At 38.2% G+C, this 26,550-nt stretch overlaps 1 protein-coding gene across 19 annotated transcripts in view; it reads left to right on the top strand.

Annotated features, from left to right (window-relative positions):
- PUS10 (pseudouridine synthase 10) overlaps positions 1–26,550 on the top strand; it is a 79,334-nt gene that overhangs the window by 8,969 nt on the left and 43,815 nt on the right. For all 19 annotated transcript variants that reach the window (XM_054547523.2, XM_063713418.1, XM_063713419.1 and 16 more), the window contains 2 exons: positions 1,192–1,446; positions 3,584–3,670. In XM_054547523.2, the coding sequence (XP_054403498.1) occupies positions 1,192–1,446; positions 3,584–3,670 (342 nt within the window). The remainder of the gene's footprint in view (positions 1–1,191; positions 1,447–3,583; positions 3,671–26,550) is intronic.

Consider the following 26,550-nt stretch of genomic DNA (forward strand, 5'->3'; position numbering starts at 1 on the left):
TTTTTTTCAGACACACTGTAACCTATTATCTATTATATGTTATTAGATTTTAAATTTATATTATATTAAGAGACTGAGTGTTATCAACTTTTGTTTGTTTCATTTTATATAAAGAAATATACAAGAATATTTGGACAGCTTTTTGGAAATGTTCTTAAATTTTGATCTGTTCTATTCATGTAACTATGTATGTACATGCACATCTGTATATGCACTATGTTATATCTATATTATAGATCTTAGGTAACAACAAACATATTTGTGTGAGTCAAAATGTACCTGTATATGTATGTATGTATATTTCTCTGTTAAAGCAAGAGAGCTAATTTCTCAATAAAATGGATTTAAATTTGTTTGAGTGAAAGATTTTTTCCCTTTAGAGTCAGTAAATTGTCATCTGAATGAATTTGAAAAATATACTTTTTCAACAATGGCATAATAAAACATGTCTAAACAAAACAGAGGAAAATCCTCTGAGTATTTAGATGAGAGGAATATCTGAATGAGAGAAATATGAGAATAGTTTCAAAGAAATGCAGGTTTTTAAATTCTAATACAAGACAAATTAGGCAAACTAGAATATAGTAGAGCATGTCTTTCAATTAATATACGGAAATGGTTTGTAATCATATGCTAACTTTCAGCATTGTCAGCATTTGTGTACCTTTCTTAGTAAATTTTCTCCAAATTATTTTTACTTGTTAGACTACCCTAATGATCAGATTTCATATTAAATAAATATTGTACTTGTGAGCTTTTAGTGATTGTGAGGTTATTAAATAACCTAGCAAGGATGGAAATTCAGTTTGTATTTTTATATGTTAATCATTAGAACTAAAGTTTGTTTTTACTGAAATTAGCAATGAATGACTCTCACAACAGAACTACAAATTAATAAATTTGTATTGGAGCCTTTCTCCTCAGATTTATGACTTTTGCTTCACTGATATATGGAACTCTTTTGAAAAAGTATTCACACATATATAATAGAGATAGGTAATTCTCTTTTAAACTCCATAAAAGCCAATGCTGGCTAATAAAATAACTGGATTGCTTCAGAATTGATATGTCAACATTGTAAAATTTGTGATATGTCCTAATTTTCACTCGTATTTTCTTGTTTTATCTTACCTAGAAAGCCTTAAGGACATTGTCAGTGGGTCATTACTTTTTCTTTCATTAACTTTCCAGGAGTTGCTCAATGAACTACAGAAATTTCTGGAAACTGAAAAAGATGAATTAATTTTGGAAGTTATGAACCCACCTCCCAAGAAAATTCGACTGCAAGAACTGGAAGATAGTATTGATAATCTAAGTCAAAATGGAGAGGGAAGGATCTCTGTTAGTCAAGATGGAAGCATTGCTTCCAAGAACTCAAATTTAAATGTATGTAATGTATGCCTAGGAATTCTTCAAGAATTCTGTGAGAAAGATTTCATTAAAAAGGTAAATAACCTGTTTTTCATTATAGGTGCAATTATGTAGAGATTTTCAGTCTTAAAACCTAGAATTCTTTTTTCTTTCCTTTTTTCGAGACAAGACAATTCTTTTTTGGGTCTCATTCTATTGCCTAGGCTGAAGTGCAGTGGTACAATCACAGCTGACTGCAGCCTCCAACTCCTGGGGCTCAAGCAATCCTCCTACATCAGCCTTCTGAGTAGCTAGGACTACAGGCATGCACCACCATGCCCACCTAATTTTTTTTCTTCTTTTTGAGACGGAGTTTTGCTCTTGTTGTCCAGGCTGTAGTGCAATGGCGCGATCTCGGCTCATCGCAGCCTCCGTCTCCCAGGTTCAAGCGATTGTCCTGCCTCAGCCTCCGGAGCAGTTGGGATTACAGGCATGCACCACCACGCCTGGCTAATTTTGTATTTTTAGTAGAGACAGGGTTTCTCCATATTGGTCAGGTTGGTCTCGAACTCCCGACCTCAGATGATTCGCCTGCCTTGGCCACCGAAAGTGCTGGGATTACAGACATGAGCCACTGTACCCGGCCCTAATTTTTTAATCCTTTTGTAGAGGCAGGATCTCCCTATGTTACTGTGCTGGTCTTGAACTCCTGGCCTCAAGTCATCCTGCCTTGGCCTTTAAAGTACTGAGATTACAGGTGTGAGTCACTGTACCCTGCCAAGGCCAAGAATTTTTTTTTTTTTTTTTTTTTTTGGAGACAGAGTCTCGCTCTGTTGTCCAGGCTGGAGTGCAGTGGCGCAATCTCGGCTCACTGTAAGCTCCGCCTCCCGGGTTCATGCCATTCTCCTACCTCAGCCTCCTGAGTAGCTGGGACTACAGGCACCCGCCACCACGCCCAGCTAATTTTCTGTATTTTTGGTAGAGACGGGGTTTCACCGTGTTAGCCAGGATGGTCTTGATCTTGACCTCGTGATCCACCCACCTTGGCCCAAAGTGCTGGGATTACAGGCGTGAGCCACCGTGCCCGGCCAAATTCTTTTTTTTTTCGAGACAGAGTTTCGCTGTTGTCACCCAGGCTGGAGCGCAGTGGTGCGATCTCAGCTCACTACAACCTCTGCTTCCCAGGTTCAAATGATTCTCTTGCCTCAGCCTCCTGAGTAGCTGGGATTACAGGCATGTGCCACCACACCCAGCTAATTTTTGTATTTTTAGTAGAGACGGGGTTTCACCATGTTGGCCAGTCTGGTCTCGAACTCCTGACCTCAGGTGATCTGCCTGACTTGGCCTCCCAAAGTGTTGTGATTATAGGCATGAGCCACCATGCCCGACCTTCTGGTTTTTGTTTTTGTTTTTTTTGAGACAGGGTCCCACTCTGTCACCCAGGCTGGAGTGCAGTTGCATGACATCGGCTTATTGCAACCTCCACCTCTGGGCTCAAGTGATCCTCACGCCTTAGCCTCCCAAGTAGCTGGGACTACAGGTGCACGCCACCATGCCCAGATCCAAGAATTTTTATATTGAAAGGAACACTGCCATTCATTTCAACTTGTTTCACACAATTGGATCATTAAAATATTTTCTTTTTTTTTTTTTAAAAACCCAAAAGCCTAGTCTTCTCAAATTACTTTTTAATTGACATATCTGAAAATTAATAAAATGTGTATTCATGTATTTCAGTCATAAGTGCTATTTAACTGAAGAAAAATATAGCAGTTTGTTTTCATTTTGCTATTTAACATAGCTAAGTTACAGAAAAGTTCATTTCTAGTCGTACTTATTATTGTCCTGAAAAGACTAGTGGTACAGCCTTGTAGAAGGTAAATGATTGAATGTGGGATTGCCTTTTGTTTGTTTTTTCTGTCAAGAGTGCTATATTTGGGTTTATTTTGTTTGGAAGTTAGGGGGTGACCTAATAGAAAGCTATTTTGACACTTAACAGTTTATTCTGAAGATGTTACTCCTGGCTATTTTGGTTCCTTGTGGTATTAGTCTTCAGGGTCATAGTTAGGCAATATTTAATCTCAAGATATTTGTGAGTGTTCCACTGTCAAATGTGAAAATTTGGAAGTTTTGCCATGTCATCTCCTGGACCAGAAATTTGTGTTATTAAGATTAGGGTAAGTAATATTTTCAGCAATTCCTGGGAATTTACATAATTGTAATGCTTTTTTAGGTGTGCCAAAAGGTTGAGGCCTCTGGGTTTGAATTCACCAGCTTGGTATTTTCAGTCTCCTTCCCACCACAACTATCTGTAAGAGAGGTAAGGTCATTTGCATGCATAAAACTATATGTGAAGTGCATGCTAGGAATTTCTCAAAAAATGGGAATGTAGAAATATTCCTTACTCTATTATATTTTTTACCTTTTGTGTACTTATTGAATGATTGAAGCAATTTACAGCTGCTTAATAAATACTTGTTGAGTGAGTGAATGCCAAAAGGAATTAATTTTGTCCTAACAAAGCAAGTTAGTTTGTCCTAGGACTGCCATCTTTTTTAAAGTCCCTCAATCAGTTGCAGACATTCATTATTAGCTCCATGTGAGGCATGATGGTCAGAGAAACAGATTTGACTAGGTTTCCAGAGATCTTTTGAGGTGGATATGTGCATTTTAGAATAGTCCTAGAATAGGGTCATTTCAATTATGATGAGCCTTCTTCCCTCTGGAGTAAAATATAAAAAGATGGCGTATCTTCCGGTCAATGAGAAAAGGGAGAGAAATGGCCTCATTTTTTAAAACTGTTTTCTTTGTTAAGTGAAAAAAAAAAAGTCATTGCTGTAATATTCTTATGTGTCAAAACTGACATGAAAACATAAAGCTTTGCTAATACTGTTAAATGAAGTATAGTGAGAAACTTCTATAATCTCAAATTGCCACCATGGGTTCTAAGCATATTCGTTTATATTTATGAGATGTCTTTCCCCTAAGAAGCCTGCAGTATCACCAGAACATTACATCATAAACCCTCACTTTCTTTGGGTGAGCATGTTTATTAGCCCCAAATAAGCTGCAGATTGTTGAAGCTGGATAGGATGATACAGAAGAGCCGGGAAATGAAAGAGGGTGGAATGATTTTATATAGTATCTGTGTTGCTGACAAGATAACTGAGCAAATGGAAGAATAAAGGGGATGATGATGATGATATAACTGGGCTTATAAACACTTAGAGTCATTTTCTAGTTAATCACTAAAGCATTTCTCACTGATGTGTCATCTTCTGGTCCAATTTTGGTAGAGAAAAACAGACTTCCAAAAGCTGAATGACTGTCACTTTAGTGAAAGTTTTGAGAAACAAATAGGAATAAGAAGTATATTTTCTGAATGTGGTTATATATCTTACCACCAAACCCTTCCTCTCAAAGCTTATGTTTATATATTTCCCTAACCATCAGAACCTGCGAATCAAAGTTTATATTTTTACATTAAGATTCATATTACCCATTTTATCACTTATTTGATGATTTTAATAATATTAGCTTAATGTTACTATTTATAAGGTATTTATATTCCATATTAGAAACAGAAGACACTGTTTTTTTTGTTTGTTTGTTTGTTTTGAGACGGAGTTTCGTCCTTGTTGCCCAGGCTGGAGTACAATGGCGCCATCTCGGCTCACTGCAACCTCTGCCTCCCGGGTTCAAGCAATTCTCCTGCCTCAGCCTCCCAAGTAGCTGGGCTTACAGGCATGCATCACCAAGCCCGGCTAATTTTTTTTTTGTATTTTTAGTAGAGGCGGGGTTTCTTCACGTTGGTCAGGCTGGTCTCGGACACCCGACCTCAGGTGATCCGCCGACCTCGGCCTCCCAAAGTGCTGGGATTACAGTCGTGAGCCACCATGCCTGGCCAGAAGATACTGTTTTTAAAAATAGAATTATTCTGCTTAAACTCTACTTTTTATAACTAATTTTAGCCAGAAAACTATTTAGCAGACATATGTGACTGTTCTGATTATTGAAGAATTAATATGTTTCCATAGTTTAGTGTGCTATGTTTTATTGTTTTATTTGTAGTAATGACTAACATATTTTAACCTATTCATTTCCTAAGAATAAAAATTCAAGAAATTACAGTTTTATATGCAGTATACTCTTTTCACATCCCAGGTTTCTTCAGAAAATTATGTTTATGGTTCACTTGGTGATTTTCTGTTATTATGTTACTTTCTCTTTTTTTTTTTTTTTTTTGAGACGGAGTCTCTCTCTGTCACCCAGGCTGGAGTGCAGTGGCATGATCTCAGCTCACTGCAAGCTCCGCCTCCTGGGTTCATGCCATTCTCCTGCCTCAGCATCTTGAGTAGCAGAAACTACAGGTACCCACCACCATGCCCGGCTAATTTTTTGTAGTTTTTAGTAGAGATGGGGTTTCACCGTGTTAGCCAGGATGGTCTTGATCTTCTGACCTCATGATCTGTTTGCCTTGGCCTCCCAAAGTGCTGAAATTACAGGTGTGAGCCACCATGTTTGGCCATGTGTTACTTTCTTTTATTGTCATCTTTTATTACTTCTTTGGAGTTGAGATATGCTGTGCAAGCCAGGTTGGATAGAAATTGCTTTTTAAACCACTTATTTGTTACACATCTCAATTTAAGCTAGTTACACATATCTTCAGAATATTCTGCATTTTGAATATAAATTCTGTGATTTCTCTAGTGCCATGTTCTACATTGTGGCTTTCAACTTAGACCTTGTAAATATCTCTACCTTAGAACTTCTTTATCTGTTTGTAGAACAAACATCAATATACTATCCATAAAATTGATTGATGTCAATTATCTCATAATTCACACCAGAATATACAACTGAGTCCATTTGAATGATTTGATTTTTTCCACTTCTAAGAAGTAGATTATCACAGATCTATTTAAAGCAAACAATACTTTATCAATATGGTGGTATTTATTATATTCCTGCTTACAAAAGAAACAAAGGGTGGCCTCAAGTAAAGTTTTTTTAAAAATTAAATGGCCGGTCACAGTAGCTCATGCCTGTAATCCCAGCACTTTGGGAGGCTGAGGTGGGAGGATCTCTTGAGTCAGTTCAAGACCAGCCTGGGCAACACAGTGAGACTCTGTCTCTACAAAAAAATTTAAAAATTAGCTTGGTGTGGTGATGCATATCTGTAGTCCCAGCTACCCTGAAGGCCAAGGTGGGAGGATTGCTTGGGCCTGGGGGATTGAAGCTGCAGTGAGCCATGATTACACCACTGTACTCTAGCCTGGGTGACAGAGCAAGACCTTGTCTCAAAAAAAAAAAAAAAATTAGGCAATAAAATTTGCATTAACGCATCTATATTTCTGGTTCTACCAATCCCTTTCTGATGACAGCAATATATTTTTTTTTTTTGAGACAGGGTCTTGTTCTGTCAGCCAGGCTGGAGTGCAGTGGCGCAGTCTCTGCTCACTGCAGCCTCCGCCTCCTGAGTTCAAGCAATTTTCCTGCCTCAGCCTCACGAGTAGCTGGGATTACAGGCATATGCCACCACACCCAGCTAATTTTTGTATTTTTAGTAGAGACGCGGTTTCACCATGTTGGTCAGGCTGGTCTGGAACTCCTGATCTCAAGTGATCAGCCCGCCTTGGCCTCCCAAAGTTCTGGGATTACAGGTGTGAGCCACCGCTCCTGGCCCCAGTAGTTTTTATTTATCATCATTATAAAAGCATTAATTTAAAAGCTTAGAAAGAAAAGTCTATATTTTTGTTCACAGTTAGTATAATAATCATTTTCCACTGAGTTCGGGAGAATATGGAAGCAGGATGGAGTATATCTCCTAAATGTGTTTTCTTAGAAGGAACTAGCTAATCAATCAGAACAGCTTTAAACTTAATACTGCTAAAGAGGAGAAGCATAAGCAGATTAACTGGTGAAACAGTGTTACAGTAAGACGTAGTAAGTAGAATAAATAAAGGCAGTATTCAGGGATTCACAAGAGAACAATATGGAAAGTTGTGGGACATAATGCTTAGAGTCTCCAAAGTCTATAATGGCATACAACATTTTAATAATAAATTTGAGATTATAAGAGAGTAATAAATACCTTACAACTGTCATGGTGACTTTCTGGGTTTGGTCTTATCATTTGAATGTAATAATGGAAGGATAATTCCTTCTTATAAGGCTCAGATTTGTTAAGAGGAAAGATGTAGTAGTGTGATATGGCAAGAAATTATGTAACTGCACTGAGATTTGAGATCCTGAGAGTGATCTCACGGTGGTACCTGTGGTCCCAGCTCCTGGGGAGACTGAGGTGGGAGGATCACTGTACCCCAGGAGGCGGAGGTTGCAGTGAGCTGAGATTGCACCACTGCGCTCCCACTCCAGCCTGGAACAAAGTAAGATCCTGTCTCAAAAAACAAAACAAAACAAAACAGGATGGATAGAGTAGTAGAAGTATTCTGTATAATATCTGGGCAAGGGGAGGGTTGATTAATTACAGATACAAAATAGTCACAAAGGCTAATGAATACAGTAGTGTGAGGGACTCCCAGTGTCTCGGCACATGATGGAAATCATGTTTAACTAAAAGTGTGTTATCTGACAACTTTTGGATTGGAATTGTTTCTTTTCCTAAAGTAGTGGTTCTCTAACAGTCATGAGACTCACTTGGAGAGTTTCCCAGGTCCCATTCCCAGAGATGCTAATACAGTAGGTCAGGTGAGACTCATGAATTTGCATTTCTAACAAGCTCATAGGTAATGCTGGTGCTATTACAACAGCAACACTTTGAGAACCATTTTCCTAAAGGATGGTGCGGGAACTAATCTAGTCCTAAAAGAAAAATTGATAGCCTTTTAAATTTGTATTCCTGAAGGATGGGAGGAAGAGGCATAAGTAGAATATATCCTAAACTTTTGATAAGTGGATTTCAAACACTACAAAGAAAAGGCAAAGAAAAATGGCATAAGATACTGTGCTGGAAGATAAATTAACAGGACTGAGAGCATCAGAGAAAGTGCAATTCACATTTTAATTCAAACCAAACTATTTCAATGAATTAAAAAAAGGGTGGGGGAAAATACATCTGAATGAAGAAGTAGGGATCTCTTTCTATCTCTGCCTCTGTTTTTACACAAATGCTTGTATTTAGATATATTTATTTGACTTTTTAGTTTGGCCTATGAACTCCTGTGTACCTGTCATCCAACTTCAGCAGTTAAATTTTTTGCCAACCTAGGATCAGTTTCAAAAGAAATACAGGAAAGGTGAAGTCAAATTAATGCAAATGAAAGAGGATGGCTTGGCTGGGTGTTGGCTCATGCCTATAATCCCAGCACTTTGGGAGGCTGAGGTGGGTGGATCACCTGAGGTCAGGAGTTCGAGACCAGCCTAGCCAACATAGTAAAATCCCATCTCTACTAAAAATACAAAAATTAGATGGATGTGGTGGTGTGCATCTGTAGTCCTAGCTATTTGGGAGGCTGAGGCAGGAGAATCATTTGAACCTGGGAAGCGGAGGCTGCAGTGAGCCAAGATTGTGCCACTGCACTCCAGCCTGAGGAGACTACATCTCAAAAAAAAAAAAAAAAAAAAAAAAGAGGTGGTTTACAGCTTATGTGTATAAGAACAGCAACCAGAAAACTAAAGCTACTAATGAATAGAAGCTTTCAAGAATTGCTAAGGAAGAATTTGTGTACTTAAAGTTATGTTTAGAGCAAGAAATAGATGAAAAGGATGGATAGATCTGCTATTTGGAACTGATAGTATACTGCTGATGCATGATATAGACAAAGCAGGGCTCTGAAAAATCCTGTTTTGCTTCTGTCCTTTATGTTGAGGAAAATGATCTTCCTGCCGAAAAGAGGTAGACTGGTCATTGGTAAGGGAGAACGAATGCTCCACATGGTGAAGCTTTTCAAAATGGGTTCAGGTGTTTAGACCTGGGTGCATTACATTCCAGTATAGCTTCAGAAAGAACTTGCAGCTATTCTTGATTTTTGAGGGCTTTTAACCCATTTATGCTGGAGATTGCAAATTTTTTTGGTGAAAAATCAGACCTTGGCGATGACCTAGAGCAGTAGGATATAAATATCTCCCACAAGCTTAGCGTTCTAATAATGGAACACTAGGAAAATGGATTAAAAATAGCAGATTTTACAAATGACTGGAGACAGATAAAGGCAGTTGCAATTTTCCAAAGGGGAAGAAAGTTGGCCACAGAGGTCAGGGTAGGAGGGAGATGTGATTATAACATGATGGTAAGAGAGATGTAACGTTTATTCTGAAGGTGGAGGAAGGGAGCCATGAGCCAAGGAATGCAGATGTTCTTTTGAAGCTAGAAAAGGCAAGGAAACAGATTTACTACTTACAGCCTCCAGAAGGGAACACAGCCCTGCTGGCACCTTGATTTTAAGCCAGTGAGACCTGTGTCAGACCTGGGACCTAAAGATAATAAATTGGTGTTGTTTTAAACCACTAAATTTGTGATAATTTGTTATAGAAGCAATAGAAAATGAATACACATTTAGAGAATTTAGTGCATTCAGAATGGTGGAGCCATCTGACACCTGGTCACAGGAACCACTGCTGAAGAAGCTTGGGTTATTTAATTTTGAGAATAGATGATTCAGTGGGATGAGTTTGCTTTCCTTAAATATTTGAGGGGCTTCCCTATAAAAGAGGAATTAGATTGCTGCAAGGATAGAATCAAGAGCTATTAAGAATTGAGAATTATCCAGAACAGGATAGATTGTTTCCAGAGATTTCACATCACTAGGGTGTTTAAGCCAAGGCTGGAAAATACAATTGTCCCTTGATATCTGTGGGGGGTTTGTTCCAGGACCCCCGAGCCCCTCGCAGATACCAAAATCCACAGATGCTTAAGTTTCTCATATAAAATGGTATACTATTTGCATATGACTTACACACATCCTCTTGTATACTTTAAATCATCTCAAGATTACTTATATACTACAATGTGGGTGCTATGTAAATAGTTGTTATGCTACATTATTTGGGGAATAATCACAGGAAAAAGCCTGTACCTGTTCAGTACAGATCCTTTTTTTCCCCCCTAAATGTTTTCTATCCAGGGTTGATTGAATCCATAGATGCAAGATCCACAGATACAGAGTGCCAATGTACTTGGCCAAGATACATAGAAAGAAAGTGTGTACTATATAGTTGGTTAGACGAGAGATCTTAAGCCTTTTCAACTCTAAGATTCTATATAATTTTAAGAAAAATACTTATTATAGTGTTTATTTATTTGAGACGGGGTCTCACTCTGTCACCCAGGCCGGAGTGCAGTGGTGTGATCACACCTCACTGCAGCACTTGACCTCTTAGGCTCAAGTGATCCTCCTGCCTCACCTTCCTGAGTAACTGGGACCACAGGTGCATGCCACTATGCCCAGATAACTTATTTTTTATTTTTTTGTAGCGATGAGGTCTCCCTATGTTGCCAAGGCTGGTCTCGAACTCCTGGGCTCAAGTGATCCTCCTAGTGTGGCCTCCCAAAATGCTAGTATTACAGTCTACTGCACCCGGCCCTATAGTGGTTATTTTATATTCATGATTGATTCCTCTAAACTTCTACATTATAATGCCACACAAAAACTATAGAATGAATGTCCCAGACATATGCTAATATTTGGCTAAATTTGTATTTATGGGAAAAGAGTATTCCATTAAGTCCTTTTAAAAGCTAAATGCTTTTCAGTTTTAGTTTTTAGGTTCATCTTTAGTAGTTGAGTCCAGTAGAGGGCAATATTGTACTATCAGTTTGGTTTGTCTCTTCATGGGTAGTGTATGGGAAACAGTTTGCTTAGTCCATTGACTTTAAATGTATATATTGTCTTTTAAGTGTTACTTTGGATGGAACACCTGCTTATCAATATGCAACTTGATATGGTTGGAGTTTTGTCAAATCAAAACTTTTTTCCTATCATTTATTATACTTTATATCTGCATACTTTGCAGTAAGTACTACAAATTATACATGACCCTAGAAAATTAGCTAAGAATAAAAGCAGTACCATTTCTACCCATCCAAGTGCTAACCAGGCCCGACCCTGCTTAGCTTTTGAGGTCATGTGAGATCAGCACATTCAGGGTGGTGTGGCCACAGACAGCAGTACAATTTCTGTAGCAGCATTTTTTTATTTAAGAAATTGTCTTCTTTCTTTTTTTTTTTTTTTTTAAGATGAAGTCTCACTCTGTCACCCAGATTGGAGTGCAGTGGCGTGATCTGGGCTCACTGCAACCTCCGCCTCCCAGGTTCAAGCGATTCTCCTGCTTCAGCCTCCCTGAGTAGCTGGGACTACAGGTGCATGCCACCACGTCCGGCTAATTTTTGTATTTTTAGTAGAGGTGGGGTTTTGCCATGTTGGCCAGGCTGGTCTTGAACTCCTGACAGGTGATGCGTCCGCCTCAGCCTCCCAAAGTGCTGGGATTACAGGCATGGACCACTGTGCCCAGCCTGAAATTGTCTTTTTAAATTCTGAAAAATGGATATTCAAATAGCTTTGGATTTTTACTTAAATCTGTGGATTCATAACTAATTTAGGATTATTGATCTCATTCAGAATCTGAAGAAAGCAGTGAATTCCTTTGTCCTAAAAATGCACGTACTAAAAATTTTTTATGTGTTTACAGAGGCCTCTTAAACTCTCAGGCCATTAGTCCTAGAATCTTTTTTAATTGGTAATTTCCCTTCTGTTATTGATTGATGTTCTTTTTCTAAAGGACTATATTTTTTCTAATTATGTTTAGCTCATAAATAGAATGTGTCAAAATTCTCAACTTTAAGTATAGAGAGCTATATATATATTGTGTGTGCAGGCATGAGCTGGCGTCTTTGTTCATTAACTCAGCTTTCTGATTTAGCATGTGTATTTTCTGCCTTTTGTCCATTTGTGCATGGCTTCTCGATTTTTATTTTGTATGACAGGCACTCTTCCTAAATCTGTGTGTGTTCTCTCTCACCCACCATGTAAGACCAACCCAAGGTCCACTTCATTCAATAAGCCTTTTCTGAGCTTACTAAGGAGTTTTCAGAATTTATAGCCCTATTTTTGGTTAGATTAGTTTAGAACTCCTTTCAGTTCCTATATGGTCCACTTAACCATGCAAAGCAAGTCTGATTCCTCTAAACTTCTACAGCATAATGCCACACAAAACTATTATAGAATGAATGTCCCAGACATATGCTAACATTAGGCTAAACTTCCATTTATGGGAAAAGAGAGAGCATTCCATTGAGTCCTTTTTTTTTTTTTTTTTTGAAATGGAGTCTTGCTCTGTCCCCCAGGCTAGAGTGCAGTGATGCGATCTCAGCTCACTGCAAGCCCCGCCTCCCGGGTTCACGCCATTCTCCTGCCTCAGTCTCCCGAGTAGCTGAGACCACAGGCGCCTGCCACCCCGCCCGGCTAATTTTTTATATTTTTAGTAGAGATGGGGTTTCACTGTGTTAGCCAGGATGGTTTCGATCTCTTGACCTCGTGATCTGCCCACTTCAGCCTCTCAAAGTGCTGGGAGTACAGGCGTGAGCCACCACGCCTGGCCCCACTAAGTCCTTTTAAAAGTTAAATGCTTCTGAGTCTTAGTTCTTTTAGGGACTGCCCCTTAAAGATCTTTCAATAGACTTTTCATGAGCGGGTTGGGGAGTGTATAGTAACCTTGGTAGTTTTAGGTACACAGGCTGCCACTTTTATAACCATTCACAGGAAATGAGTGTGTTCATGCAGCAATCCACCCTATCTTATCAAAGGTAACGCCAAGAACTTGCTTCTGTGAATGTAACACTGGTGTATGAAAGTCTGTGTTATTAGAATCATGGAAACATATATCTATATGAGACCTTGGTGATTGGCTAGAACAGGACTCCCCAGCTTTTTATGGCACTTATTGAAAAACGTCAATGTGTATATGGTTGTGATTTGTCAGAGTCTTATCCAGGCCACCACCCAAGTGTAAACCCACTGATACCTATTGGGAATGTCTGATTGAGAGTCCAGGAGTTTCCAACCTTTGTGTATAAGGGATCCCCTTTTAATCTCTGACAGTTAATGGGTAGTATCTGTAGACTGGAAAGAAGATATGCTATGTTGGGTAATTTTTTTCAGCTTCACAGATTGAGACCACTTCAGTAGTCATCACCACACTCATGCTCACTTAAAGAGGAGAAAACCAAGGCTCCAAGGCTCGTAGGGGTTATGTGATTTGTCCATGTGTCCCATTTATTGGAATCTGGATATGCCTCCCTGCTTCATGCTGCTGTTGCTTCTTAAGTTTTTTTTTTTTTCAAACCATACCATCTCTACATCTTGTGTATTTTCGTATGTTTTATTTACCTGACTACCTTGGCTCTGTGGGTATTACCTTTTCTTAACTACTTCCCTTATTAAGCCATACACTCATGAACATCACTAAAGGTCAGAGGATCACCAGAGTAATCAATCCAGGCAGAGCTGCTGTGTTAAGGAGAACATAAAACTAGACATGGGTGCAGGTTTAGGACTCTGTTACATGATACACCACTAGGATGTGTTCCAAGGGAGAAAGAATGAGTGACATGTGATTAGTCAAGGTCTATATAGAACCCAAGCCCTGGTTGGCATGTACAATCAGAAGTCCAACTATCAAAGAGTCAAAGCAGATATTGAAGAGATCTAATAACTCGTTATTGGGGTGCTGGCACAAGAAGCCCAACAGATAAAGCACCCAGTCCCCGAGGTCACTGTGGCATGCAGCAAGGAAGAACAAATCACATTCCTGTGAGGAGGAAGCCACAGTCAAGCAGGACTAGAAGCAAGCCTAATTCTAAAGACCACCACAATACTGTAATGTATATTGGATTCAGGATTGCAGTTGGCAGGTTATTCAGACATATATTTAAATGCTTAAAGATGCATCTCTTTATGGCATTGCCTTTTCCTTGGCCTGAACCCAGCTAAGTATAATGGAGGAGGAAGCAAGGAAGAAAAGAAGTTGCTGTGGCTCATCTAGCAGTGTAGGTAATTGAGGGACACCAGGTGCATTCAGAACATGAGGTAGCCTCAAAGATTTGAAGTTTCTTTTAAAAATGTGTATGGTCTTATTCTTGTGAATTGTCACATTTGGCATCTTTAAAATTTACAATAAGAAATGGTAATATAACAGAATAAAAAAGAATACAAGATGAAACATGTCCTTTTTCTTTAAAATGATTTCCCTGTGAAATGGAACATATTAGCACATCGCTACCTTCTAACTGTAGAGATCTTTATTAAACTATTTTTCCTCCATTAATTTTTAGGACCGTGTGGCTTAGTAAATTAAATTGCTGAAAAGGGGAACTTCTAATTCAGACTCTTGCCTATTTCAGGTCTAGGTTTTTCTTGTTGCGTAGAACTGTCCTTTTTTCTGATACCACCACTGTGTTTTAGACCTAGTAATTCTAGCTTACTAAGATATGATTGTTTTTGAAAAATTATTCATAATAATAACAAATATATATGTATGTATGCATATGTATATAAAGCAATCATTTATATGTAAAACAGCCCCACCACTATAATGTGTAGTTATTTTTTAGGAGCAGCAAGATAAAAAACCCCTTTCTTAGGAAAACAAGCCACCAACAGTTATTGAAAATCTTCATGGCAGAGTGTGCTGCATGTGCTCTTTCATTTAATAATCACAACCCCTTAAAGTAGGTGGTGTTATCATCTCCATTTTACAGATGATGAAATTGAAGCTGAAGGTCACATCGCTGATAAATAGCAGAGCTAGGATTTGAACTCTGATCTATTAAACTCCAAAGTTTATGCTTTTTTTTTGAGACAGAGTTTCACTCTGTCACCCAGGCTGGAGTGCAGTGGTGCGATCTTGGCTCACTGCAATTTCCACCTCTCGGGTTCAAGCGATTCTCCTGCCTCAGGCTCCCAAGTAGCTGGGACTACAGGCACTCGTCACCTTGCCCAGCTGATTTTTTGTATTTTTAGTAGAGACAGGGTTTCACCTTGTTGGTCAGGCTGGTCTCAAACTCCTGACCTCAGGTGTTGGTCAGACTGGTCTCAAACTCCTGACCTCAGGTGATCCGCCCGCTTCGGCCTCCCAAAATGCTGGGATTATAGGCGTGAGCCACTGCACCCGGCCTTGGTCAGATTTCAAAAGGGTTATTGTCTTTCTGTGTTATAAGTGGGACTTAGTCTCGGTTTTGACTTTAGTATTATCTTTCTGCAAATGGTCCAGTATCTTCAAGTTTAGGGAAAAGATTCTTGGTAAAAATATGAAACCAGAACTCTCATAATTATTTAACAAGTGTGATCATTTAAAAAGAGTAATGGTAAACCACCAGTTTATTTTGTGATTCTCTAAAATGATAACTCCGGAAATAAAATTTAAATTACAATTTTAGCACTTTCCCATCACATTTACGTTCAGGTTTTGTTATCAGATGACTGGAATAGGTGCAAAGATGTTTTGAGTCAAATATTTTATTACAGCACCTATCTTAAAATTCAGGAATTTCAAGTCATTTTTGTGAGGAGCTATTTTTGACTTTTCCTTTTTTTTTTTGCTCTGTGGAAGATTGATGCATGTATGTGTGATGATGAATTATGATGGTGAAGTCCCTTAATTGGAGGTGGAAGTCCCAATAAAGTTTTCAGCCACATCCTTTGTCATGGATATGTCCAAATGTCCAAGAAGAGGGGGCTAGGTGGCAAGTGCTACCTTGAAGTCAGACACATCCAAACTCATTGTCAGAAACCTGTTTCTTAAGAAATAGTACTACTACTTTCTTTCCTCCAGGCAAAAGGAAGGACCAGCAAAATAGTCTTTGGCCAGGTTTATCAGTTAAGAAGTGTCGATCTGGCTGGGTGCGCTGGCTCACGCCTGTAATCCCAGCACTTTGGGAGGCCAAGAGAAGCGGATCACGAGGTCAGGAGATCGAGACCATCCTGGCTAACACAGTGAAACCCCGTCTCTACTAAAAATACAAAAAATTAGCCGGGCGTAGTGGCAGGTGCCTGTAGTCCCAGCTGCTTGGGAGGCTGAGGCAGGAGAATGGTGTGAACCCGGGAGGCGGAGCTTGCAGTGAGCCAAGAACGCGCCACTGCACTCCAGATTGGGCAACAGAGCAAGACTCCATCTCAAAAAAAAAAAAGTGTCAATCAATTGCAGTGCTACAGCTGCTCCTCCTTTTTAAAATTAGGTTTTACTGCTCCAAATATTGAAAGTTATTTTTACGAATCTTCCCTTTTAAATAAAACTGAATCTATTTTTCCTCACTGATATTAATACAGGATCAATACTAGTGGAATCTATTTTCTAGACTAGATACCATTCAAGGCCCCAGGTGGAAATGTTTAACTGGGAATTTTGTCTTAAAAAAACTAAGTATCTTTCTCCTTGCCATTATGTTTATTATGCAAAGTTATCCAGTTTTTCTTAATGTAATACATATTTTCTAATCAATTTGAACCTTTCTTTTTTTCTTTTTTTTTTTTTTTTTTGTGAGACAGAGTCTCACCCTGTCACCCAGGCTGAAGTGCAGTGACATGATCTCGGCTCACTGCAACGTCCACCTCACGGGTTCAAGAGATTCTCCTGCCTCAGCCTGTCAAGCAGCGGGGACTGCAGGCATGTGCCGCCACACCTGGCTAATTTTTTTGTATTCTTAGTAGAGATGGGGTTTCACTGTGTTGGCCAGGATGGTGTCAATCTCCTGACCTTGTGGTCTGCCTGCCTCAGCCTTCCAAAGTCCTCGGATTACAGGTGTGAGCCACTGCGCCTGGCCTGAACACTTTGATAATTTATTAAACTCTGATGTAAAAAACCCTAGTTGAGCATTGGATTGCCATTTCACAGGGCTACTTCCTTTTTATTGCGTGTAGCTTTTGGTTTCACAATTAGTGCGTCAGAGATCAGCTGGATATATGGCAGTCTCCAGAGCCAGGGCAAGAGTGCTCAGCACATACTTGCAGAGGGCTAGTTTTTTATCTTTAAAAATTATATACATGGCGAATTAAAGAGTCGTATATCGTATGCATTAAATTATAATTTGAAAGCTACTTGTGTAAGTAAATGTTGCGGTATCGCGTATGATCAAAACCTTTGATTCCTTTTTCTGATGGAATCTAAGTTTCTCTCTAAACTGGTTGTTAAAATGTTGTTGTCAGTAGCTGAGTAAAGATAATGTGAGGGGAACTAACTTGTGTGGGGAAAAAATAAAATGGATTTTATTTAAATGTGGTCATGAACCATATAAAAGGAAATGAAATAATAAAATAGATGCAAAGGTATCAACACAAATAGCCCTTTTAGTCTTATATTAAGAAGCATAGTATGAAGTGGTTTCTATTTAGAATTTAGTTCACATCCAGGATTTAAATTTTCTGTGAGGCTGGGGTGTTACGATGTGTATTGATTATCTGATATTCCTTTAGTGTTATCACTAGAAATTTGTATTAGAAATCATGAGTTGGTGATTTTAGTGAGACTTTCATATTCTGAAAGCATCACAGAAATCCATGACCTGTTGTGGAGTGGGCATGTGCACTCATGCCCTATTGAGTAAATCAATAGCTAGTCATGAATGCTAAATTTGTATTGCAAAACATTTTTTTAAATGTAGACATGTATTAAGGTACTTCTGTCTGCGTGTAGTGGCTTATGCCTATAATCCCAGCACTTTGGGAGGCTAAGACAGGTGAATCACTTGAGGCCAGAAGTTCATGACCAGCTTGGTCAACATGGCGAAAACCCGTCTCTACTTAAAATGTAAAAATTAGCTGGGTGTGGTGGCAGGCACCTGTAGTCCCAGCTACTCGGAAGCTGAGGCAGGAGAATCGCTTGAGCCCGGGAAGTGGAGGTTGCAGTAAGCTGAGATCGCACCACTATACTCCAGCCTGGGTAACACAGCAAAACCCTGTCTCAAAAAAAAAAAAAAAAAAAAAAAGGAACTTCTGTTGAATAACTTTCAATCTGCAACTTGTTTCTTAGGTGGCATGCAGCAACTGGTATTTCAGTTACTGCTTTATTGGTCTGGCCCCAGGGAGGTGTCCCCTACCATGTTAAATTGGAGGTCATATGGTCTGTACACGATGACTTTTCCCCTCCAATTTTCGTAATATTTATTTCCTTTTCTTGCTTTGTTGCATTGGCTAAGATCTCTAGTACATTGTTAAACAGAATTAGGGATAATGATAATTCTTTTGGATTATTTTTCTGTTTAAATTCTATCCCCTCACACATATCATTATCTTAGAAGTTATGTATTTAAAGTTTTTCCTTTACTCTTAAAAGTACTAATTAAATTGGTACTCCCATTTCTACAAAAAATAAAAAATTAGCTGGACATGGTGGTGCATGCCTGTAGTCCCAGCTCCTCAAGAGGCTGAGATAGAAGGATTGTTTGAGCCCAGGAAGTTGAGGCTGCAGTGAGCCAAGATTGAGCCATTGCACTCCATCCTGGATGACAGAGTGAGACTCTCTCTCTCAAATAAAAATAAATAAATACTTTTATCTTTTCCAGAGAATGCAAAGACCTTGGAATACATAGATTCCTTGTATCTCTTAATTTACATTTCATTGTGTGTGTTTTAATTTGACACATATTTAAATCCCATATGACATTATTTTATACAAGTAATATTCTATACAATCAGTCAATATTCACAGATTTACCCACATATTTATCTTGTGTATTACCCTTTATTTCAGCTGTCATCTGGGATTATATTCTTCTGCATGAAGAATATCCTTTAGTTTAGTTTTTGTTTTTTAAAGTATAGGTCAGGCCAGGTGCAGGGACTCATGCCTGTAATCCCAGCATTTTAGGAGACTGAGGCAGGAGGATTGCCTGAGCACAGGAGTTTGAGACCAGCCTGGGCAACATAAGGAGACTCAGTCTCTACAAAAAAATAAAATGTTAGGCCAGGTGTGGTTGTTCACACCTGTAATTTCAGCACTTTAGGGGGCCAACTCAGGATCGTTTGAGCCCAGGAGTTCAAGACCAGCCTGGGCAACATAACAAGACCTCATGTCAACAAAAAATGAAGAAAGTTATCTGGGCATGGTGGTGTGCGCCTGTAGTCCCAGCTACTCAGGAGGCTGAGGTGGGAGGATTGCTTCTTGAACCCAGAGGTGGAGGCTGCAGTGAGCTGAGATTATGCCACTGCACTCCAGCCTGGGCAACAGAGCGAGACCCTGTCTCAAAAAAAAAAAAAAAAAGAAAAGAAAAGAAAAGAAAATTTGGACATTGATTATGAAAAATATAATTTGAAACTAAAATAATGTTCTCCTCCAGAGAGGATTTTTGTTTTCTTCTGAGTTCTAGCTAGGGGCATTAGCAATTCTGAATTACCTTAATCCAGCCACAGGGATTGCAATTACCTTAATCCAGCTACAAGGATTTCAGTGATTTGAAGTTGATCTTTAGCACCTTTAAGGACTGTTCTTGTCCTCATTTACCCCTGCTTCTAGGGTGTCATCCTTCATGGTTTCAGCCAAAACATAGGGCTTATCAGGATTCCCTCTCTCTCTTCTGACAACAGATGCCCCTTGGGGAAAAGCTGCTCAAAACACCTGGCTCATCTTTGGTTTCCTTCTTCTGAATTTTGGCCCTGTAACTCTTCACTGCCTTGTTAACTTTCTGATGTCTTCATGCAATTTTTTTTTTAGTTGTCCAGCTTTTCTAGTTGTCCTCAGGAGGGTTGATCCACTATTAACAAATTTTCTCAACTTTGTTTTCCAATCTTGTTTAGTTTTTCATAAATAGGAATACTATGTTTTTAATTCCAAGACCTTTTCTGTTTTCTAGGTCTTTTTCCTGTGCTTGTGTGTGAGTATGTGTGTGTGTGTTTTAGAAAAATAGGATCCTATTCTTGTTTGATAAACACAATATTTTATCTTTCTGAGAATATCAATATGTGTTGCTATTGTGTAATTTTTTTGTCTCTAGTTTCTTAAAGTTGCTTTTTTCAGTTTATTTTGGTACATTCTATGTCAAGTAGCCTGCTTATCGTTGGTGAGTTGGTCATATTGAAGAGTACAGAATAAGAAGCAGTTGAGCCTGGGCGTGGTGGCTCATGCCTGTAATCTTAGCACTTCGAGAGGCCGAGGCGGATGGATCACTTGAAGTCAGGAGTTCGAGACCAGCCTGGCGAACATGGTGAAAGCCCATCTCTACTAAAAATATATTTTTAAAAATTAGCTGGGCATGGTGGTGGGTGCCTGTAGTCCCAGCTACTTGGGAGGCTGAGGCAGGAGAATCACTTGAGCTCAGGAGGCAGAGGTTGCAGTGAGCTGAGATTGCACTTGAGCAACAAGAGTGAAACTCTGTCTCAGAAAAAAGAAAAAGAATAAGAAGCAGTTGGAAGCTAGGTATGTGAATAAAGAGGGAAGATTCACTGTGAGCTTTACCGAATACTGAGCTATCTGTCTTCATTTAGGTCTTGGGCAGGTGACATTTCTTTATAGAAGATGCAGTCTCCCATCTAGCAATCTGCCAAGGTCCAAAAACGGGTGGGGCCTGGGGTTATGTGTGTATGTCATCATCTTTCTGCCTATGTTTACTCAGTGAAGTATTAATGCCCTTAAGTGTGAGTCAAAAGACTCAATCAAAAGACCTTCATTTTACCATCTCCAGGAAATAAAACTCTGGTCTTTTATTAGGGTTAGAGAGGGACATTCACCTGGCTGCATGGAGTGGGGTAGCGGATCTGAGAATCTGCCTCTTTTGCAAACAGTCAATTTTCTTTATTCCCACCCTTTACCTTCCACCACCACTTCCAGAATTCTTTGGTGCTGCTTATTTCCAGAATTCCTTGGTGCTGCTTAACTCCTGGTTTGATGGTGGAGTATTCATTTCTTCTGCTGCCAATTTAGGATTCAACTTTTTGGATGTCTGCTAAGTCCTTTACCACTGTTCAATCTGCTTTCTAGCTTCCAAATTGTTGCTATTCCTTGCACTGCTACTGTCCCCATCGTAGTGGATTTTATGCAGTTTTAACAAACCTCTGTACTGCTGTTTTAGGGGCTTAACAAAAGCGCATGCCTGGCCAGGTGCTGGGGCTCATGCCTGTAATCCCAGCACTTTGGGAAGCCAAGGCGGGTGGATCACCTGAGGTCAGGAGTTTGAGACCAGCCTAGCCAACCTGGCAAAACCCCGTCTCTACTAAAAAAAAAAAAAAATTAGCCCAGTGTGGTGGCACGCGCTTGTAATCCCAGCTATGCAGGAGGCTGAGGCAGGAGAATCGCCTGAACCCAGGAGGCAGAGGTTGCAGTGAGCCGAGATTGCGCCGTTGCACTCCAGCCTGGGCTACAGAGCAAGACTCCATCTCAAAAAACAAACAAACAAAAACCGCATCCTCAAATTCGATCTTCCCTTTTTACCAAGAAGGCCAGTTATATTTGTTTACTTTTAAGATAAAATTTTTGCACTTGTCTAATTTTAATTTGTATTATAGTTACATTATTTGTATTTACTGCATTAAGCAAATTACTAAGACCAAAGTGTACTATCTTGTTTTTTTTCATCTGTAAGGTCAGAAATACTTTCTTACACTAAAGCAAACCTAATGGAAATCTACCAATCTAGTTTTTATTTTACAGACTAATTACAAGGAGGTCTATGAGGAGAAAACATGTCAAAATTTTATTTATAGTAGTTTATATTCTTTTTGGCAGTTAATATTAGAATTTACACCTAACAGTGACCCTTAGAATGTTTGCAGATTTTAAGGTTATGTAATGGAGGAGTAGTTGGCTAAAGAGAAAGGTAGAAAAAATTCATTACCGGTTATTCTCATAGTGTATTTAATAATCATTTTTGACATCTCATGAGCCTAGGCCTTTTAAAGTTTGTTTAGTTATTTAATTAAATTTATTTATTTATTTTAGATGGAGTCTTGCTCTGTCACCCAGGCTGGAGTGCAGTAGTGCGATCTCAGCTCACTGCACCCTCCTCCTCCCAGGTTCAAGCGATTCTCCTGCCTCAGCCTCCCAAATAGCTGGGACTACAGGCGTGTGCCACCATGCCTGGCTAATTTTTTTTTTTTTTTTTTTTTTTGAGACGGAGGCTCTCTGTGTCGCCCAGGCTGAAGTGCAGTCACATGATCTCGGCTCACTGCCTGTTTAGTGTGCCTCCACTTCCTGGGCTCAAGCTTTTCTCCTACCTCACCCTTATGAGCAGCAGAGATTACAGGCATGCCCAGCTAATTTTTGTGTTTTTAGTAGAGGTGGGGTTTCGTGATGTTGGCCAAGCTTGTCTCGAACTCCTGACCTCAAGTGATCTACCCACTTCAGCCTCCCAAAGTGTGGCACGAGCCACTGCACTGACCTGTTTAGCTATTTTAGCTTCTATGTTTATATCATACTGTACACAATTAGTGGTGATATATGAATAGCTCATCACATTGCTATTCTCCAAAAATTTGCTTGAAATTTCCCACACACCAAAGCTTTGTCATTAGACCTTGCCTTTAGACAGGTTGTCACCAAATTATTTTTAGGAATCTGTGGTTCCTTTTTTCTTCTTCCTTTTTTTTCTCTCTCTCTCACTTTCTATATTTTTCTCCTTCTCTTTCTTCCTCCCTCCCTTCCTCTCTTCCTTGCAAATATTACATCAAGGTGTCCTAATAAACATAGTGGCAGGATTTAAATTGGACAGGACTTAAGGTCCAAGGACCCCTGCCTTTCTCCTTTCCCCAGTGTCTTATTGCATTTTGTCACTGGGTGTGTGGTTATATCTGCCTTGGTCATTCATTATGTCTTGCACACCTGTTAACAAACATTCATAGCTAGAAATTAACCCACTGCAGATACTGTTCCATTCTCAGATTCATGGCAAATTTTGATAAATATCATATCATCTACTTTAAACTTTTAGACTAAAACTAGAAAATTTGGAAAGATCAAAGCTTGAGGAGATCCTTTTTAATTTAATGGATTTTAAGAAGCAACTTAATTTATTTTTTGAATAAAAATAAATTTTTTGAACAGAGAGTCAGAAGACCTGTATTATAAAAACAACAATTAACATTCTTATAAACTATCTCATTTAAACTTCCAATTTTACAAGAAACCTCATTTTTCCTGTCTTCTAGATGGGGAAAGAAGCACCCAAAGGGCACAGAACTTGCTGTAAATCACTTGCTGGCTAAGTAGGAGAGAGAGCTTGAACCCAATTCTTTCTGTCTCAGAATCCCTTGCTTTGTTTGGGATTCTTTATGACCTCCTTCCTATGCTGTTCTGATACTACTTAGGCAAGTCCCTGGAAAGAAAAGGAGATGGCAGGCACACTAAACTAGCAGATTGAAGAGTTAACTGTTTATATTGGAAAGATTTTGTTTGAAGTTTTTAGTGTATTGCTTTAATAAATTTAGAAAGACTTAAATATCAACAGCTTGACATATAACCAAACCTATTTTTCACAAAATTCATATAATTTTAAGAAAAGTGCAAAATTCACTAAGTTTAGGAAGATGTTTCTTTAAAAATAAAATTATGATATATGGGGCTTGTGTGCATTTCACAGTTTACAAAGCATTCATTCTATATCATAATACCTCTAAAGTTTAGCTGTTGCATTTATGGGGAATGAGGTTTACCTTCAAATAAATGGGTAACTGTTCTCTTTGAAATGAAAATAAAATATAGAAAATTTTAAAACAGGTAGTTTTATTACATTCAAATGCACGTGGTAACTTAAACTAGGTCAACATAGTCCATTCATTAAATTTCAGCTTGAAAGAATCCTTGGAGTTATGTTTTAATGAATAGATAAAACCAAATTTGTAATTAGCATGTTAATTATATGGTCTTTAAAAATGTATGTGAGAGCCCTTTAAAACTGTTTTTTTAAAACATTTAAAGCATTGTCCCTGAAAATCTGGTTTGTGTTATTGATCTATCAATGAAGGAAGTACTTGCTAAAGAAAGGTAAATCCTCCCCACCCCATTCAAAAACATCACACATTCTGAATTAGTAGCTACTTTTAATGCATTTTCCTTTGATTTCCCTGATGCAAAAGTAGAAGTAACTTTTTTTTTTTTTTTTTGGTGAAGTCTGGTTTCTCCTATAACAAGTGTTCTAATCTTACGAGCATATTTCTGAAGGATTGCAGACCCAACCTAGAGTAAACCCATTAGATACGGCCCCATCCAAGTAAGACACTGAGGAATAAAAAAGAGAAAAGGCCGGGTGCAGTGGCTTACACCTCTGTAGTCCCAGAACTTTAGGAAGCTAGGTGGGTGGATCTTGAGGCCAGGAGTTCAAGACTAACTTGGCCAACATGGCGAAACCCCATCTCTACTAAAAATACAAAAATTAGCTGGCTATGGTGGCACATGCCTGTAATTCCAGCTACTCGGGAGGCTGAGGTGTGAGAATCACTTGAATCCAGGAATCAGAGGTTGTAGTGAGCTGAAATCATGCCACTGCACTCCAGCTTGAGCAACACAGTGAGATCCTGTTTCAAAAAAAAAAGAGAAAAAAATATTTCATCTTTAGCACAGTCCTCATAGAAATAATAAATTTCAAAAAACCTATAAATTTTTCAAAAGTAAAAATTTATGCTCAGCCCAAAGATAGAAACTGTTTCGTACTGTTCCTCTGTTTTTCATTGCTGAGAGGTAATAGTGAAGCAGCAACGATCCTAAAAATATAGTGCATTTTAAAATAAAATAGACCTCAACCTATTAGATAATATTTAAATGAGGATTCCTCAAACTAATTGTACCCAAGTAAATATACTATGTAACACTTTAAAATTTTGTGATCTAATATTACTTTAAATTTCTTTTTAGTAAATTGATTTGATAATAAATTGAGATATAATTCATTTTAGCAAACTTACTGTTATACAAAAGATAACTTAGATAATTAGTTGTGAGTTTATAAAATAACCTTTAAATTTCTGAAAAAGATTCACAAGTATTACATTTAATTTTTTTCTTTTTTAAATTATAAAAACAGCACATGCTTACTGAAAGTGCCAAACAAACAACTCAGAAGTATGTAAAGTTAACATTAGTCTCTCTCTTTCTCTTCCTCTTTTCTACTTCCCATTTTCTGGAGTAACATTTTGGTAATCTCTTTCTAAGACCTTTTGCTATATACATATTAACGTATGTTATATGCTATATAACATATTAACATATACCTACATGTACTGCACATAGTTTGGGTTTGTTTGCTTTAGTGAAACATACGTGTTCTGCAAACTTTTTATCTTGCAAGAACCTTCAACTGTGTTAGAACTTACAGAGCTCACATATGCATATATGAGCTTTCCCGTATAGATGGTTAAATCAGAATTTCTTAAATTAATTCATTGATCCGGTTGAAGAATATTCAGATTACCTTCAGTTTTCAGTTTTATTATTATAAATGGAATTCGCAATGAACATACTTGCATATGGAGTCTAGTATTTCTATATTTTGGTCTGATAAATTCTTAGAATTGGAACTGCTGAATTGATGGGAATACACATTTAGAATTGTGATAGGTATTTCCAAATTGCCCTCCTAAAAGGTGGTTACCGGTTTACAGCAGTGTATTACAACCCCATGTCTTTTTCAAACCTGAAGTTATACTCTTCAGTATTTTCTAACCTATATGCAAAAGTTTTCTTGTTTTAGTTCGCACTTGTACTATTTGATTTTCAAGTGAACTTTTGCATCATTTTATATGTTTACTAGCCATCTGGGTTTCTATTATCTGGTTATTTGGCTTTTTAAAATTGATTAGTAAGTGTTCTTTGGACATAGTGACTATTAATCTTTCATCAATTCTGTTTCTCCCAGCCTGACATTTGTCATTTACCTTTGTTTGTGGTCATTTAACAAACATAAATTTCTAATTTTATGGAACTTTTCATCTAGGAACAAATTTATCTGTACTTTTTTCAATATTTGTTTTGATCTTTCAATTATATTATAGTTTTTCCTCACACATTTGTTTATTCCTATGTGTTTTTAAATGTTTTTTATTTTTGATTTTAGTTGAAATTTGAGTGGAATCTCTTTTTCCCATAATTTTTTTTCTCTGGCTATTAGGAAAGTAATGTATACATGTTTGTAGGTGTGTGTATTTAATGTTTGTCTTGGAACTGACTAACTTGTAGGTCTCTTTTATTAATCCTAGTGGTTTTTCAGTTATTATCTAGGTATGCAGTTACCTTATTTGCAAATAATGATACTTTTGTCATTTCATT

This window comes from Pongo abelii, chromosome 12 (genome assembly GCF_028885655.2).
Source record: "Pongo abelii isolate AG06213 chromosome 12, NHGRI_mPonAbe1-v2.0_pri, whole genome shotgun sequence".
In the NCBI taxonomy this organism is placed as follows: domain Eukaryota; kingdom Metazoa; phylum Chordata; class Mammalia; order Primates; family Hominidae; genus Pongo; species Pongo abelii.